The following is a 15,917-nucleotide window of genomic DNA, read 5'->3' as shown; positions in this document are numbered from 1 at the left end:
ATTTCTTGTTAACAAACTATAGTTTTGGCAAGTCGGTTAGGACATCTACTTCGTGCATAACACAAGGAATTTTTCCAATAATTGTTTACAGACAGAATATTTCACTTATAATTCACTGTATCACAATTCCAGTGTGTCAGAAGTTTACATACACTAAGTTGACTGTGACTTTAAACAGCTTGGAAAATTCCAGAAAATTATGTCATGGCTTTAGAAGCTTCTGATAGGCTAACGGACATAATTTGAGTCAATTGGAGGTGTACCTGTTGATGTATTTCAAGGCCTACCTTCAAACTCAGTGCCTCTTTGCTTGACATCATGGGAAAAATCTAAAGAAATCAGCCAAGACCTCAGAAAAAAAATTGTAGACCTCCACACGTCTGCTTCATCCTTGGGAGCAATTTCCAAACGGCTGAAGGTACCACATTCATCTGTACAAACAATAGTACGCAAGTATAAACACCATGGGGCCACGCAGCCGTCATACCGCTCAGGAAGGAGACGCGTTCTATCTCCTAGAGATGAATGTACTTTGGTGCGAAAAGTGCAAATCAATCCCAGAACAACAGCAAAGGACCTTGTGAAGTAAAAAAAAAAGTATCTATATCCACAGTAAAACGAGTCCTATATCGACGCTCAGCAAGGAAGAAGCCACTGCTCCAAAACCGCCATAAAAAAGCCAGACTACGGTTTGCAACTGCACATGGGGACAAAGATCGTACTTTTTGGAGAAATGTCCTCTGGTCTGATGAAACAAAAAATATAAATGTTTAGCTATAATGACCATTGTTATATTTGGAGGGAAAAGGGGGAGGCTTGCAAGCCGAAGAACACCATCTCAACCGTGAAGCACGGGGGTGGCAGCATCATGTTGTGGGGGTGCTTTGCTGCAGGAGGGACTGGTGCACTTCACAAAATAGATGGCATCATGAGGGAGGACAATTATATGGATATATTGAAGCAACATCTCAAGACATCAGTCAGGAAGTTAAAGCTTGGTCGCAAATGGGTCTTCCAAATGGACAATGACCAAGCATACTTCCAAAGTTGTGGAAAAATGGCTTAAGGACAAAGTCAAGATATTGGAGTGGTCATCACAAAGCCCTGACCTCAATCCTATAGAAAATTTGTGGGCAGAACTGAAAAAGCATGTGCGAGCAAGGAGGCCTACAAACCTGACTCAGTTACACCAGCTCTGTCAGGAGGAATGGGCCAAAATTCACCCAACTTACTGTGGGAAGCTTGTGGAAGGCTACCCGAAACGTTTGACCCAAGTTAAACAATTTAAAGCAAATACACTCAATTAGTATTTGGTAGCATCTAAACTTCTGACCGACTGGGTATGTGATGAAAGAAATAAAAGCTGAAATAAATCACTCTCTCCACTATTCTGACATTTCACATTCTTAAAATAAAGTGGTGATCCTAACTGACCTAAAACAGGGAATTGTTACTAGGATTAAATGTCAGGAATTGTGAAAAACTGAGTTTAAATGTATTTGGCTAAAGTGTATGTAAACTTCCGACTGTAGTTTCAGAGACAGTTCTCGAACCATGATCATTGTCGCTCTACTGAGTGCATTAAAAATGGAGTAACCCAATAATAAAATCGAGTTAGAGCAACAGATGTGCATGAAGGAGAGGTCATTCTGGATCAAGTGGTCTTTTATGACGAGATCCCATAAAAATGCATTCTGCTGTGAATGCACGCATGCCTGCGAGTTTGCCTATGTGTGTTTGGGTGGTTGTGTGTGTGTGTGGGTGTACATATGTACTTGCATGTGTTCATGAGCGCATGTGTTCATGTAGCGTGTCATGTGCATGAATACACGAGTGCATGCATTTGTGAGTGTGAAAAGGTCTGTTATTTTGCGCCCTTTAAGTGTCAAGTGTATATCTGTTAGCGTCACACTCACTGAGCTTCGGGTTTCCTGGTCTAATAAATCATTGCAGTGTGCTGTAGTAAATACATGCAGTGGGAGAGTCCTACAGTAACAAGCCTGCTCAGCTCCAGATGTGGTCCTGCTCATCCTTGTTCCAGATGTGCTCTGGAGAGGGACTGATGCTGTGAACAGATGTATCTAGGCCAGGGGACTGGGCCAGGGCCAAAGAGGGCGCAAAAGAACCAGGTGCACAAAGAGTCCCAGGCCAACTTGTCTGGGACGGAATGGTTGTTTGAGAGGGTTTTCCAGCTAAAGTTGGTTTAGTTATTTTCTTGTGGTTTTTCTCTCTCTCTGCTTCTCTGCTGCCGTTAATGAAACTTTACATCTATTTTTGACCTTGGTATTTCCCCCTCACAAACAGAGACCGTAAATGAGGAGTGGTTTCCTTTGAAGGGGAGAGCACTCAATATTGTCCTTTGAGGGTAAAGGGGAAAAGCTAAACATTAAGAGCTGTATTGGTTAACCAAGTTATCTACAGTATATAAATGGGAAGATGGGAAACTTTCATTTCTATGGCAAAATGCTACTGGCATAAAAGCAAAGACTTAACTCTACTAAAACCAGATTCAATGTATCGTACAAAACAATGCAAAGAAACAAAATATGGTATAAGCTTACAGAGAGGCAAATCTGTTTTCATGTCATTACTCTACACACACTGCCATTATGATGTCTACAGAGTACTCAACTGTACCTTCACTAAAGCTTGGCTTTTCTCAAAATTGCATTTCTCAAAAGAGATGCAGATAACATGTTACTTTGAGTGTATGGCACAGTCAGATAAACAATAAGCTCCTATTAGTTATCTGACTGTTTATCTGAGATTGTGCCACACACTCATAGTAGCATGCTATCTGTATCGCTGGTGGACATGATAGCAGTAGCCTGCTCCCCGCAGGCTAGGAGATTTCTCTCCACACCTCTAACAGATCCCTGGCAAACAGAGAACATTCCCAATCCCAAAGTGATGCTGGGATCCCTCTAAGGCACGACTGGATCTGCTCCAAACTTCCCGAGACAGGTGGGAGACCCATCATTCCCATGGAAACAAAGTAACAGCTTGGAATCACAACTCTCTGTGCGGGCATTTCTCCTGTTATATTTGTGTTACGGCAGCTTTAGTCAGTTGCCCAGTTCAGTTGCCCAGTACAGTTCAGTTTAATATGTTAAAAGTGCTGTGTCAGCCAAGTCTACCCTAGGGGCGGATTAAAATGCAGGTGCTAGGATCTACTGCCTTGGGTTCGATCCCAGGCTGTGTCATTACCGGCCGTAACCGGGAGTGCCATAGGGCGGCGCACAATTGGCCCAGCGTCAACTGGGTTTGGACGGGGGGGCTTTACTTGGCTCATCACACTCTAGCAACTCCTTGTGGCAGGCCGGGCGCCTGTTTTGGAGGATGCATGACTCGACCTTCGCCTCTCCCGTTGGGATGTTGCAGCGATGAGACAAGATCGTAATCAAGAAATTGGGAGAAGGGGGAAAAATTACACAAAAAAATAATAATTCTAACAGCTATCTTTTACATTACTCCCTAACTGAAATTATTGCCAAAAAGTCAGTGACTATGCTTCTCAAGTATATTTCAGATTGCTATACTAAAAAAACTATTCCTGAAGCACAGACATACATAAACAGAACGGGAGGGAGACAAAAAGAGACAGTGAGTATTGTTCAGCTCTCAGACAGAAAGAGGGTGGAAGAATGTTTGAGTGGGAAGACAACTGAATTCCATGTAGTGGTTGTGTTCTAGCATCAACAGTACATTTATTTATTGCATGTAGTTCACAACAGAGAAATTAAAAGACCTCCACACAGTCCTACAATGATTGCGATGGTCACCCTTGCAGTGGCATATCCAGGGGGTGGCCACAGCAGAAATTCTGAGATTTTCTCTGAATATATTGATAGTTTTTACCAAGACGTGCACCGACAGCAAGACTCAATTTCACCGGAGAAAGCATCGGAGCAAGCGAAACAGCGTCCCACTGTCTTAGTATGAGTAGCCCATGTATCTGATGCGGTCTGCCCAAACATAACATGGCATGTCATACTCTTTTTGGCAAGACAGTATCAGATAGATGGGCTACAGATACTAAGACAGAGGTGTGCTGTTTGCCTTGCTCAGATACTTTCTCTGGTGAAATAGATTAACTTCTACTTGGTCACCATCCCGGATCCGGGAGCATCCTCATCAGTAAAAAAGCTGACTAGCATAGCCTAGCATAGCGCCACAAGTAAATACTAGCATATAAATATCATGAAATCACAAGTCCAAGACACCAAATGAAAGATACACATCTTGTGAATCCAGCCATCATTTCCGATTTTTAAAATGTTTTACAGCGAAAACACAATATGTATTTCTATTAGCTAACCACAATAGCAAAAGACTCAACCGCATATTTTCACCATTTTTTTACCGCATAGGTAGCTATCACAAAACCGACCAAATAGAGATATAATTAGTCACTACCCAAGAAACAACTTCATCAGATGACAGTCTTATAACATGTTATACAATAAATCTATGTTTTGTTCGAAAATGTGCATATTTGAGGTATAAATCATAGTTTTACATTGCAGCTACCATAAAAAATATCACCAAAGCAGCCGGAATAATTACAGAGAGCAACGTGAAATACCTAAATACTCATCATAAAACATTTATGAAAAATACATGGTGTACAGCAAATGAAAGATAAACATCTTGTGAATCCAGCCAATATTTCAGATTTTTTAAGTGTTTTACAGCGAAAACACAATATAGCATTATATTAGCTTACCACAATAGCCAACCACACAAACGCATTTATCAGCAGCAAAATGTAGCGTTTGCAAAAACCAGCAAAAGATATTAAATTATTCACTAACCTTGACAAACTTCATCAGATGACAGTCCTATAACATCATGTTACTCAATACATATATGTTTTGTTTGAAAATGTGCATATTTAGAGCTACAAATCCTTGTTTTACAATGTGAATACGTAGCCAAACTGCACAAAATTGTCCAGAGATATTTTGGACAGTCACCTAATCTAATCAAAGAACTCATCATAAACTTTACAAAAAAATACATGTTGTACAGCAAATTAAAGATACACTAGTTCTTAATGCAATCGCCGTGTTAGATTTTTTAAAATAACTTTAGTACGACATACAGCTTACGTTATAGCGAGACAGCGCCTGCAATGAGGGCGGAAAATAGACCTAAGCATTTTCCACAGAAATACGAAATAACATCATAAATGGTTCCTACTTTTGCTGAGCTTCCATCAGAATCTTGTACAAGGAGTCCTTTGTCCAGAATAAATCATTGTTTGGTTTTAGAATGTCCTCTTCGCCTGTTGAATTAGCAACCATAGCTAGCCATGTGGCGCAAACGTGCCCAACTTCACCTCACGCAAAGAAAATAAAATTCCAAAACTCGCAATTAACGTTCAATAAACTCGGTTGAAAAAAACTACTTTATGATGTTTTTATCACATCTATCAAATAAAATCAGAGCCGGAGATATCTACCGTGTATACCGAAAGCTTTTCAGAAGGCAATCTGGGGTTCCTTCTCGCGCCTTCGAAGACAATGAAATTTCCAGTCACGTCATTCCAAAAGCTCTTGTTCGGCCTCAGATCAAGCTAGACACCCCATTCCACCTCCCACTGCCTGTTGACATCTAGTGGAAGGCGTATGAAGTGCATGTATATCCATAGATTTCAAGCAAATTAATAGGAAGGCCCTGGAACAGAGCCTCGATTTCAGATTTTTCACTTCCTGTCAGGAAGTTTGCTGCAAAATGAGTTCTGTTTTACTCACAGATATAATTCAAACGGTTTTAGAAACTTGAGAGTGTTTTCTATCCAATAGTAATAATAATATGCATATTGTACGAGCTAGAATAGAGTACGAGGCAGTTTCATTTGGGCACGATTTTTTTACAAAGTGAAAACAGCGCCCCCCTATTGAGAAAAGGTTTTAAGCCTCTTGTGAAATAAAGCAACATTTGGAAACATGGATAGACACGAATGAGAAAATAATTTTATAAAAGTTTATTTTTTATTGCTAACATTTTTGGGGCAGCCTGGCTTCCCTTGGCATCCATGAACTAGCTTTCACCGTCTCACGTCAGAATTAGATGTTCATTCACGTTTCTCAAATGTCAAATGCCAAAGTTCCAAACATCACATTTCAAAGTGTTTAAGGTGAAGTTTAGGTATTAACTCATAACTTTTAAGGTAAGGGTTAAGTTTAGGCATTAATTAAGAAATCTTAAGGTTAGGCTAAATATAAAAGACTACTTTCTAATCGCTGGATTTGAACGTACAACCTTTGGAATCAGAGGCAGATGCTTATGCCCATCTGCCTTCCCCACCCACAATGCCCTAGCAAAATCTAAACCTACTTGAAGGTAAAAGTGCTCACTGTTGCCCCCTATGGACGGTTTCCACGTCATCTCCCGACTTCTTCAGACATGGATGAACGTTGAACACTAACTTGTATCACGGGTGACCTGGCTGTGTAATATATGTCCTTTTCCATTCAAAATGGCGGGTGCACAGTGCACTGTTCGGATGCTGGACTTATTTTGGAGTTGATGAACGTGCGCAGGTAACCTCCTTAACCTACTTTTTGATTTGTTTGACAATCAGATGAAAACCTCATGACTGCTTGTGTTCATGTCACATTAAAAGGTAATACATTTTTACAGTTAAATGACATGTTTTTACTATAAAAATCATAAAAGGAATGTATCCACATAGGAGGTCCCCCCAAAAGTCACAGTATAATTCGCACTCCGGATGGCACTTTCAAGTGAATTTACTGCTGTATGCTAATACCCATATAAAATCCTGACCTTGAATGCAAACACTTTTTGAATACATATTTTTGGGGGGAACAGGAAAATGTACCAAACATACTGTAAGTTGAAGCATTTAATGCGTTGAACCACTATAATTAAATTTAAAAAAAAAAATAGATTAAGGATCAAAATGTTATGGCCCCCCCTAAACTGGGTCTGTGCCCCACATTGGCCACCTCATTCAAAATGTCCTGAACATGCCACTGCATCCTTGACCAATTACAGATGATGGCTAGCACACTAAGGGCTGATCAATAACTCAACAGTTTATTAATGCTGCCTTGCATTGCTTCACTCAGAGTTTCATGATTAATACTTTCACACTAAAAATGACATCAAAGCTCTTAGGATTTTGGATAGGAGTTTTAAAAGTGAACAAACTTGTTACGGCGCCTGCTTATGTCAGGAGGAAACCAGGGCAGCAGACAAATTACAGTGCAGACAGAGATGTTGTTCTGATTCTGGTCCAACTCCTGAACCCAAAAAATAAAGCGACTAAGGGACCTTTAGAGGATTTTCCATCCAGTGGAGAGTGAAGGGAAACGGGCCAACTTGCACACGCCACTAGTATAATGTCATGACCTCTGTGTTATGTCCTCTGTGGTCCAAGGGTGTGGAGCGGGGAAGTTAATTTCTCTTTGAGGGTAGAAACTCTGTTTGGGATAATTTCTGCTTAGTTCAAAATAAAATGTGTGGGTGAAAACATTTCTCTCAGACATACACACCAGAGATGATGTTGTAGGAACACAAGCTCTGCAACATTTTACACCCAACAAAATTAAAGCCATTATTGAGCTAAATCTCAGGAACTGGTGAGAAATGTGTAGATTACTCATGTGTTTTAACACTCCACAAATTACATACAGTGAAATCAGTTCAATATGAAAGAGTGAACTGGATGGAAAATAATAGTTTCTAGTGATTGCATCCCTGAGGAGCAATCACTAGAGCGCTGATGAGTGTGCTAGAGAGGCTGGCAAAGCAAGGAGTAAGTGTACTTAAACCATCACCCTTCTTCTAGGGGATACTTTATCTAAGAGACAAATTACTAACTAAGCTAGTGAACACTTGCTAACAATACTACACATCTAGCCATCAAGAGCTACTGAATTTCGAAGACAAACAACTATGAGAGGCAATTTCATAAACCCATGAAAATTAATGTCCGGCTTTATGTTACAACTGTGTACACCAACCACCATTTTTATCTCAGATTTCATTCTTTCATACAAAATCATGCATATGATCCCTTGGCGAGCCAGAGAGTGCAAAGCACGTTCCTGTTCCCTGCCAGCTTCGAACTGAAGAGTGTGATTGTGCTGAAAGGACAGAGAACAGAGCTGAGCCTCAGATGAACTGTAGGTGTCTGTTGGCACCAGGCACAAACACTAACACACACAGACAGGCTTTGTGTCTACTTAGCTAAAACAAGAATAGCAGCCACTAGAGGATTTCATAGAACAGAGAGGAATGAAGGAGTGGATCAAACTAACTATTGCTAGAAAATGAATATATTTTGGCAATGAAGTACAGTAAAACATCATAATCTTAGATGATGTATGTTGAAAAATCAAAAACTATTGGAAATATATGCATCACTAAAACACAGAGAGAAACTGTGTTTGAGTATCTACAATCTAGAGCAAGCGGGAAGGATTCATTACTATATCCAACATGTAGTACAGGAAAAGCCACCCTTATCTTTCACTCTCATCGTGTTTGGTGGTCATTTCACTCCCCAATGGCCATCCCTCCATCCTTCCCCCACCCCTCCTTCCTGATCTTGACTTCCACTTTATTTCCACTCAGCGCATGTTGGGATTAAAGCCTGTCATCTCCTCAGCTGGATCCTATACCTCCAGGCAGGTCACAAATCCCACTGGCCCGGAAGGACTTCCAGGAGACTCAAACACTCAACAAGTGTTCAGTGGAGGCTGCTTGCCACAATGTTTTCATCTACAGACCTATAAAGGACACCGCTGTTTAAAAGCTGGTGTGATATTGTCACTCTCAAATTGGGCTACAATAGAATCAAGTGCTAAACTAAATTGCTTCCACAAAAATACAAAACATTGTTCAGGTGAGGACTTAGAGATGTTGATAAAGATAACTAACCATGTTACTAATGTTATAACTATGAATCAATTTCCTGGATTGACCAATGAGTCTGCACTTCTTCCTGTACCTGGTCCCACATAATGATAAATGATACATCATATGCTTTCAGTCAGTGCATAACAATACAAGGGCTGAACAACACCATAACTGACTAATGGACCATACTGTATGACTGAGGGACTAGTAAAAGGCAGTATCCCTACCCATTCTCTGTGTGGGCAGGTGTTGACCTTTGTGCCTTACAGACACTGAAACTGAGCAAGAGCCAGGAGAAGGGGTCTCTGGAAAAGACTAATGTTTACAGAGACAGGGGATATGCTCCATTTCCATCAAACAGAGCAAGGGTCCCTGGAACAGTCAAGGGTCCGACTTCAACAGTCACGAGACCTGCAGTACAGTCTGAACCCACACTGTTCAGAGCTGTGGCCTCCCTACGTTCATGTATCTTCAGTGGGTTTCAATTGGAAAGTCTGGCATCAGCAGCTCAAGAAGGAAGTTTCCCTCGGGGGCATTGGTGTCCCTCCAACCAATAAAGGGGCAACTTCACCCCACATCCAATCTTTTAGTCTGAGGTCATTTTTTCCTCTCACCACTAGTCTGCATGGGTGAATGGGATTTTCCCTACTTCCGCCAGGCACCAGTGGTCTTCAATGGGGCTTTTCAGTTGGGGCTTCCCCTGATTGAAACATCATTTTGTGGGGAACACATAGAGCATTGAGGTTTGACTCCCCACTGAGCACCAGACGTCCATCACTCAAAGTTCATGTTAATGTAATCTCATAGAGAACCTCATAGCAATGTCTTTTGAAACATATTCTAATAGATCATGAGTATTATGGCCCATTCAGAGGGCAGCAGGTCAGTTTGACAGGAAATCCAGGGTTGGGGAAAAGTGAGTGAGGAAATGTATGCATGGAAAGACAAATAGATGTTAAAACATACAGATTGACCGTTTTAAATACACGTTTACATTAGTATAAGTTTAAGATGATTGAGTGCATGATCAAACAGATACTGGAACATGGTTCTATATCATTGTGCTATGGTGATATCTGCCAAAGAAAAATCAACTTTTACCTGGAGATCAAAGAATTTGCTGTATCTCCTATAGATGACATGAGAGGTGGAGTCAGAGTATGTGACATTGATGAGGTACACCTACAGAAGAAAACAAACAAGGAGGATTCATTAACAACAAAGTCACATTCGTCAGACATATACAGTGCCTTCAGAAAGTATTCATACCCGTTGATTTATTCCACATTTTGTTGTGTTAGCCTGAACTCAAAATAGATTACTTTTTTTCACCCATCTAGGCACAATACCCCATAATGACTAAGTCCAAACCTGTTTTAAGAAATGTTAGCAAATTTATTGAAAATGAAATACAGAAATATCTCATTAACATAAGTATTCACACCCGTGAGCGAATATACAGCATGTTAGAATCACCTTTGCAAGTGATTATAGCTGTGTCTTTCTAGGTAGGCCCAAGAGCTTTGCACACCTGGATTGTACAATATTTGCACATTATTCTTTTTAAATTCTTCAAGCTCTGTCAAGTTGGTTGTTGATCATTGCTAAACAGCCATTTTCAAGTCTTGCCATAGATTTTCATGCCGATTTACATCAAAACTGTAACTAGGCCACTCAGGAACATTCAAAATTGTCTTGGTAAGCAAATCCATTGTATATTTGGCCCTTGTGTTTTAGGTTATTGTCCTGCTGAAAAGGTGAATTTGTCTCCCAGTGTCTGTTGGAAAGCAGACTGAGCCACATTTTCCCTTGAGGGTTTTGCCTGTGCTTAGCTCTATTCTGTTTATATTTATCCTAAAAAACTCCCTAGTCCTTGCCGATGGCAATCATACTCATAACATGATGCCGCCCTGACCATGCTTGAAAAAATGAAGAGTGGTACTCAGTGATGTGTTGGGTTGGATTTGCCCCCAAAATAACGCTTCGTATTCAGGACATAAAGTTAATTTCTGCAAATGTTTTGCCGTTTTACTTTAGTGCCTTATTGCAAACAGGTTGCATGTTTTGGAATATTTGTTTTCTGTACAGGCTTCCTACTTTTCGCTCTGTCATTAATGGTTAGTATTGTGGAGTAACTACAATGTTGTTGATCCATTATTAGTTTTCTCCTATCACAACCATTCAACTCTGTAACTGTTTTAAAGTCTCCATTGGCCTCATGGTGAAATCCCTGAGCGATTTCCTTCCACTCCAGCAACTATGTTGGGAAGAGCGCCTGTATCTTTGTAGTGAATGGGTGTATTGACACATCATCCAAAGTGTAATTAATAACTTCACCATACTCAAAGGGATATTCAATGTCTGCTTTTTTATTTGTACCCATCTACCAATAGGTGCACTTCTTTGCGAGGCATTGGAAAACCTCCCTGGTCTTTGTGGTGGAATCTGTGTTTGAAATGTATTGATCGACTAAGGGACCTTACAGATAATTGTGTGTGTGTGTGTGTGGGTTACAGAGATGAGGTAGTCATGCATAAATCATGTTAAACACTATTATTAGACACAGAGTGAGTCCATGCAACTTATTATGTGACATTTTGGGAACATTTTTACTCCTGAACTTATTTAGGCTTGCCATTACAAATGGATTGAATACTTATGACTTCACTTTACATTTTTTTATTAATTTGTAAACATTTCTAAAAACATATTGCCACTTTGACATTATGGGGTATTGTGTGTAGGCCAGTGACACAAAATCTTAAATTCAGGCTGTAACACAACAAAATGTAGAAAATGTTACGGGGTGTGAATACATTCTGAAGGCACTGTAATACCACTTAGTTTTGACTGACCCAATGACACATAGAGAATTCCCTTCAGACTAAACTTCAAGAGGTCAGTAGAGGTCAAGCTAACTCATTAGGCCTGTCTGTCTGCACACACCTCATTAGAAGCCTGTGTCGGGTCAAAGAGGTGGTCAACAGGGTTTAACCATTAGCCATTTCATTTTGGGTTTTACATTTAAACAATTCAAGGAAATGATCAACTATTTACACTTCATTGGCTCCAACTTTGATAGATACTCTAGCTAGTTAGGCTAGAGTTGCATTTTCTAGTATTTTACAATGTTGTTTTGTCAGACTCCAGTCTACAGCCATGGCATAATCCCAGAGGGGGCTGTTGGCTATAACTATATGGCTAGAGTGGGAGCTCTCCCTGTGACTTACTATGTAGGCCACAAACATTTGGGCACACCCTTTCTTCTACTGCAGATGCAGGAACATATGCTAATTGTTCTGCATCTGCATGCGGTTTCTAAGTGTCGCTACACATTACTACAATCAGTAACGACTTAACTGTCCTATTTGAAATCAAGTCTTGATTTTAAGCATAGTTCATTACAGAAATAGTGTGTTGCAGGGTGGAACAAGTTCCTGAACAGTTAATTGAGTGCAGACGACATGGCCAAATGCTTTGGATTAAGTGTTTAGGAAACAACAGTGCCCCTAAAGTGTGGTAAATACAGATCCCTTTGAGAATGTCTTACATACTGAGCATAGAGAGCAAATTTGGAACTGTGCAGTAAATGGTCATGTCAGTTCAGACACCTCATTTGTTCGTATGACACACATTTAGTATATGTATAATGTGTTTTGGGCACTAGAGACTCATTCAACACATCATCAAGAGGGGTCCTCTCAAGCCCAACATTATACTGCTGAATGTACAATACATGTACAAAACAAGCACTTTCTGGTGTTGTTGTTGGACTGATAAAATAAAACTTGCAATAAAATCCAACATGGTATCTGACCATATCCACATCACTCTGCATGCAAGTCAGCATAATATCTGCATGACCAGCAAACTCTCAAGACTTTTTGACAAAGAGGCCAACGGATTCCACAGAATATCTCCATGCTGGCAGGATATTAAGGAAAAACACCTACCATTAAAGCTTGGGATGTGGACTGTGGAGATGTGACTTATTTATAAGTAGTGTTTTTACTTATTCTTACTAGCTAAAAGCACAAAGACATGGGATTTCATCCAATGCAAGTTAAACACAGGCTTGTCAATACTTGTTAATGCCCTATTTCATTTATATGCATTATAGAACATTTTTAAGAATGAACAAAATTGCTTTTTGGACCAAAGGTTATGGAAGGTATCTGAAAGAAACTGTCTTCAATCTCAAAACACTGTTGCAATACTGTAGTTGCCAAAGGCTCTCAGTCCTTGTGCCCAGTGTCCCTCTCTCACCCATGCAAGGAAGTCACACTGTAACCTTGGAGACAAAAGACAAAGGGTTGCCTTTTTCCTCTCTCTAAAACAGGATAAGCATTTTCAGTTGCTTAGCTCATCGATAATGAGATTTGATTTATGTTTTACTCACGGGACTTCCCAGGCCAGCAGGATCTCCCAATGTGATACCCCAGGGAGGAAGGCTTTGGGACCTCAGGCAGTACTGGTTACATCTATCCTCTCTCTGCTTAATTAATCCTATTGGACTTGGCAGACTAATTGATTTTCCTCTATGGAGACGAGCACTGTTACTACTTGTCCCAGTGCATATAATTCTACAATATAGATAACTCAAGGTTTAACTTATTGACGGTTTTACTTGGGGCGGAAGGTAGCCTAGTGGTTAGAGCGTTGGACTAGTAAACGGAAGGTTGCAAAAATCGAATCCCCGAGCGGACAAGGTAAAAATCTGTCTTTCTACCTCTGAGCAAGGCAGATAACCCACTGTTCCTAGGCCGTCACTGAAAATAAGAATTTGTTCTTAACTTACTTGCTTAGTTAAATAAAGGTAAAATTGACAGCAGAATGACCACAAAAGCAGAATAAAATAATAAGTAAGTGTACGTATTTAAAATGATATATCAGAAAAAACGGCAAGTTATTGTTTATGGTCATGAAGCACTGTGAATCATGAAGCATTGTCAGAAATCAATAGAGTATACTCACATAATGTTTGGAGGGATTCCGCCTCTTCTGCACATCCACAACTTTCACTTCAAGGACAGTTCGGAACTGCATCTTGAACAACTTTAAAAATGTGATCCAGTTGGTGGAAATTGAGTTACGTGGGGGGCATTTATGCTCCTTTATTGTCAAGGAAAGTTTCAGCAGGGCAATCTATCAAAGCGCAAATGTCCCTAAAAAGACAATGTAGGCCTAAAAGAAAAGTCTATGTTTGTCAAGTAAAGTTTGGCGTAACAATGCCCAACGTGCGTGCTGATCCGCTACATCCATCCAATGTAAGTTGTTGCCAGCTGCATGTTATTTTTGCGGAGCAGGAAATACTGTAAACAACACACCGAAGACACGGAGGGCAGCGGTTCGGCGAGCGCATATTGCAGAGCACTGCTGCTCAGCCCTCCTTGAAAGAAAAGTAGGTTGGCCCTTGCGTTGGACAGTTACTGTCCTTTAATGAGGGGCGGGGTGACTCTAGCAATTGTCATTTGTAGGGCTGATGAATTACTATAGCCTAAAAAATACCGTGCTCCCAAACACATACTATTTATAAACAACTTGAATAGAATAAAATAGAATAGCGTATTTAAAATATTATAGTAGAATAGACGTATCTAAAGGGATCATATCTACCGTGACTATTTAGGCCTATCATGAAATAGGCCTATAGGCTACAGCAGGAATTTTAGGTCTGCTCTAAATAGGATTCCAACAATGAAGCATATGGCATAGGCTACAAAAACGACCATTTCATAAGTCTCACGGGGTTATTTAAGTAGTCCAATCGACACAATGAGTATAAAGCAATAAGCATTTTTACAGTGGAAATTATGACACCCTACAAGTGCACTATAACACATTCAGCAAATTGCCATAGGAAAGAATTTTGTAGTAGAACAAAATGGCATTTTCAATAGTTAGTTTTATCTCAGTCTGTTAGCCTACTGTTTTCCCTGGCCGCATTCCATTGTTGAGCAAGAAGTTGAAACAAGTGGCTATACTGCACTCTATTGGTCATCTTTCATAATGCATTCTATCGTTCTTGCTCGTGAACACAGAATTTACCTAAATCTAAATTGTAACACGTGAGCGAAGCCTCGAGCCGACGCTAGCTGGGTCCTACTGTACAGAATTCCGTGTTCTCCCACACTTACCCTGAAAACTCCCTCTGCCAATATTCACCAACTCTAAAGAGTCTGTTGAAAATATTGAAACTGATAGCCCTGTAAAAGGTTGGGCTGCAACTTGGTCTGGTCTCAGAGCATTTCGTATTATTCTGTACGTAAAACCGAACTTTCTATTTAGTATGATATGTTACGTTTGTATGGTATGTACGATCCCCACCATACTGTGTGGAGGTCCCAATAAAGGTCATCCACTGGCTGACTCGAACTTGCTAACCTGTACATTTCACATACATTCTGCATTTGAAATGTGAGAGTAGAGGCCAGTGAGCACCTCTGACAATTGTTTGGTTTGTTTGGCCTACTATACAATCCAAATACACTGAGACTGGAATATTTATTAAAGTAAAACATATTCGTTCACAAAGTTTGAATTGTTTGTTTTCTAATACTTGTTTGTTGTCTTTTGTTTATGAGTTTCTCTCTCAGTGTCGAATTGCCAGGAACTCAAGAACGTCACCTGTTTTCACTGTGTGGACTCTACATGGTCCTTTTTTCTACATTGTCCTTTGAGAGGGATGGTATTGGTAGGCCTATTTTTTCAGATTATTAAAATGATTTGTCAATTGTTTAAATCTAATGCTCATTTAATGATTTAATTGGGGTTTAAAACTGTATATAAAACAAAAAGGATAATCTAAATAATGCATTATATGCTACAAGAATATGCCTATTCATGTTTAAATGATACATTTCCTGACCCTACCTGCTGTTGGAATCTTCCAGGTTCAAGACGGAGCTATAGGCCTATAACCAGCTCTATGGTACGCTTAACGGAAGGGCAGTGGTTGAGATCACAGTAGACCTATAGGCCACAGCTATATTTGTTACGTTCACCTTCTGCTGAGGTTCCCT

General features: G+C 40.1%; 1 protein-coding gene across 2 annotated transcripts in view; it reads right to left on the bottom strand.

Annotated features, from left to right (window-relative positions):
* The window catches only part of LOC139562111 (SH3 and PX domain-containing protein 2A-like), a 109,477-nt gene extending 95,182 nt beyond the window's left edge, over nucleotides 1–14,295 (bottom strand). Inside the window, exons 1-2 of one of the 2 annotated variants that reach the window (XM_071379462.1) lie at nucleotides 13,870–14,295; nucleotides 9,997–10,077 (exon numbers count right to left, since the gene is read on the bottom strand). In XM_071379462.1, the coding sequence (XP_071235563.1) occupies nucleotides 9,997–10,077; nucleotides 13,870–13,941 (153 nt within the window). In that variant the 5' untranslated portion in view covers nucleotides 13,942–14,295. The remainder of the gene's footprint in view (nucleotides 1–9,996; nucleotides 10,078–13,869) is intronic. The other variant, XM_071379463.1, reaches the window with a different exon arrangement.
* Between the last annotated feature and the right edge of the window lie 1,622 nt (nucleotides 14,296–15,917).

Source organism: Salvelinus alpinus, chromosome 32 (assembly GCF_045679555.1).
Source record: "Salvelinus alpinus chromosome 32, SLU_Salpinus.1, whole genome shotgun sequence".
Classification (NCBI taxonomy): domain Eukaryota; kingdom Metazoa; phylum Chordata; class Actinopteri; order Salmoniformes; family Salmonidae; genus Salvelinus; species Salvelinus alpinus.
The sequence above is the reverse complement of the archived record's forward strand: the minus strand, read 5'-3'. Positions and strand labels throughout refer to the sequence as shown.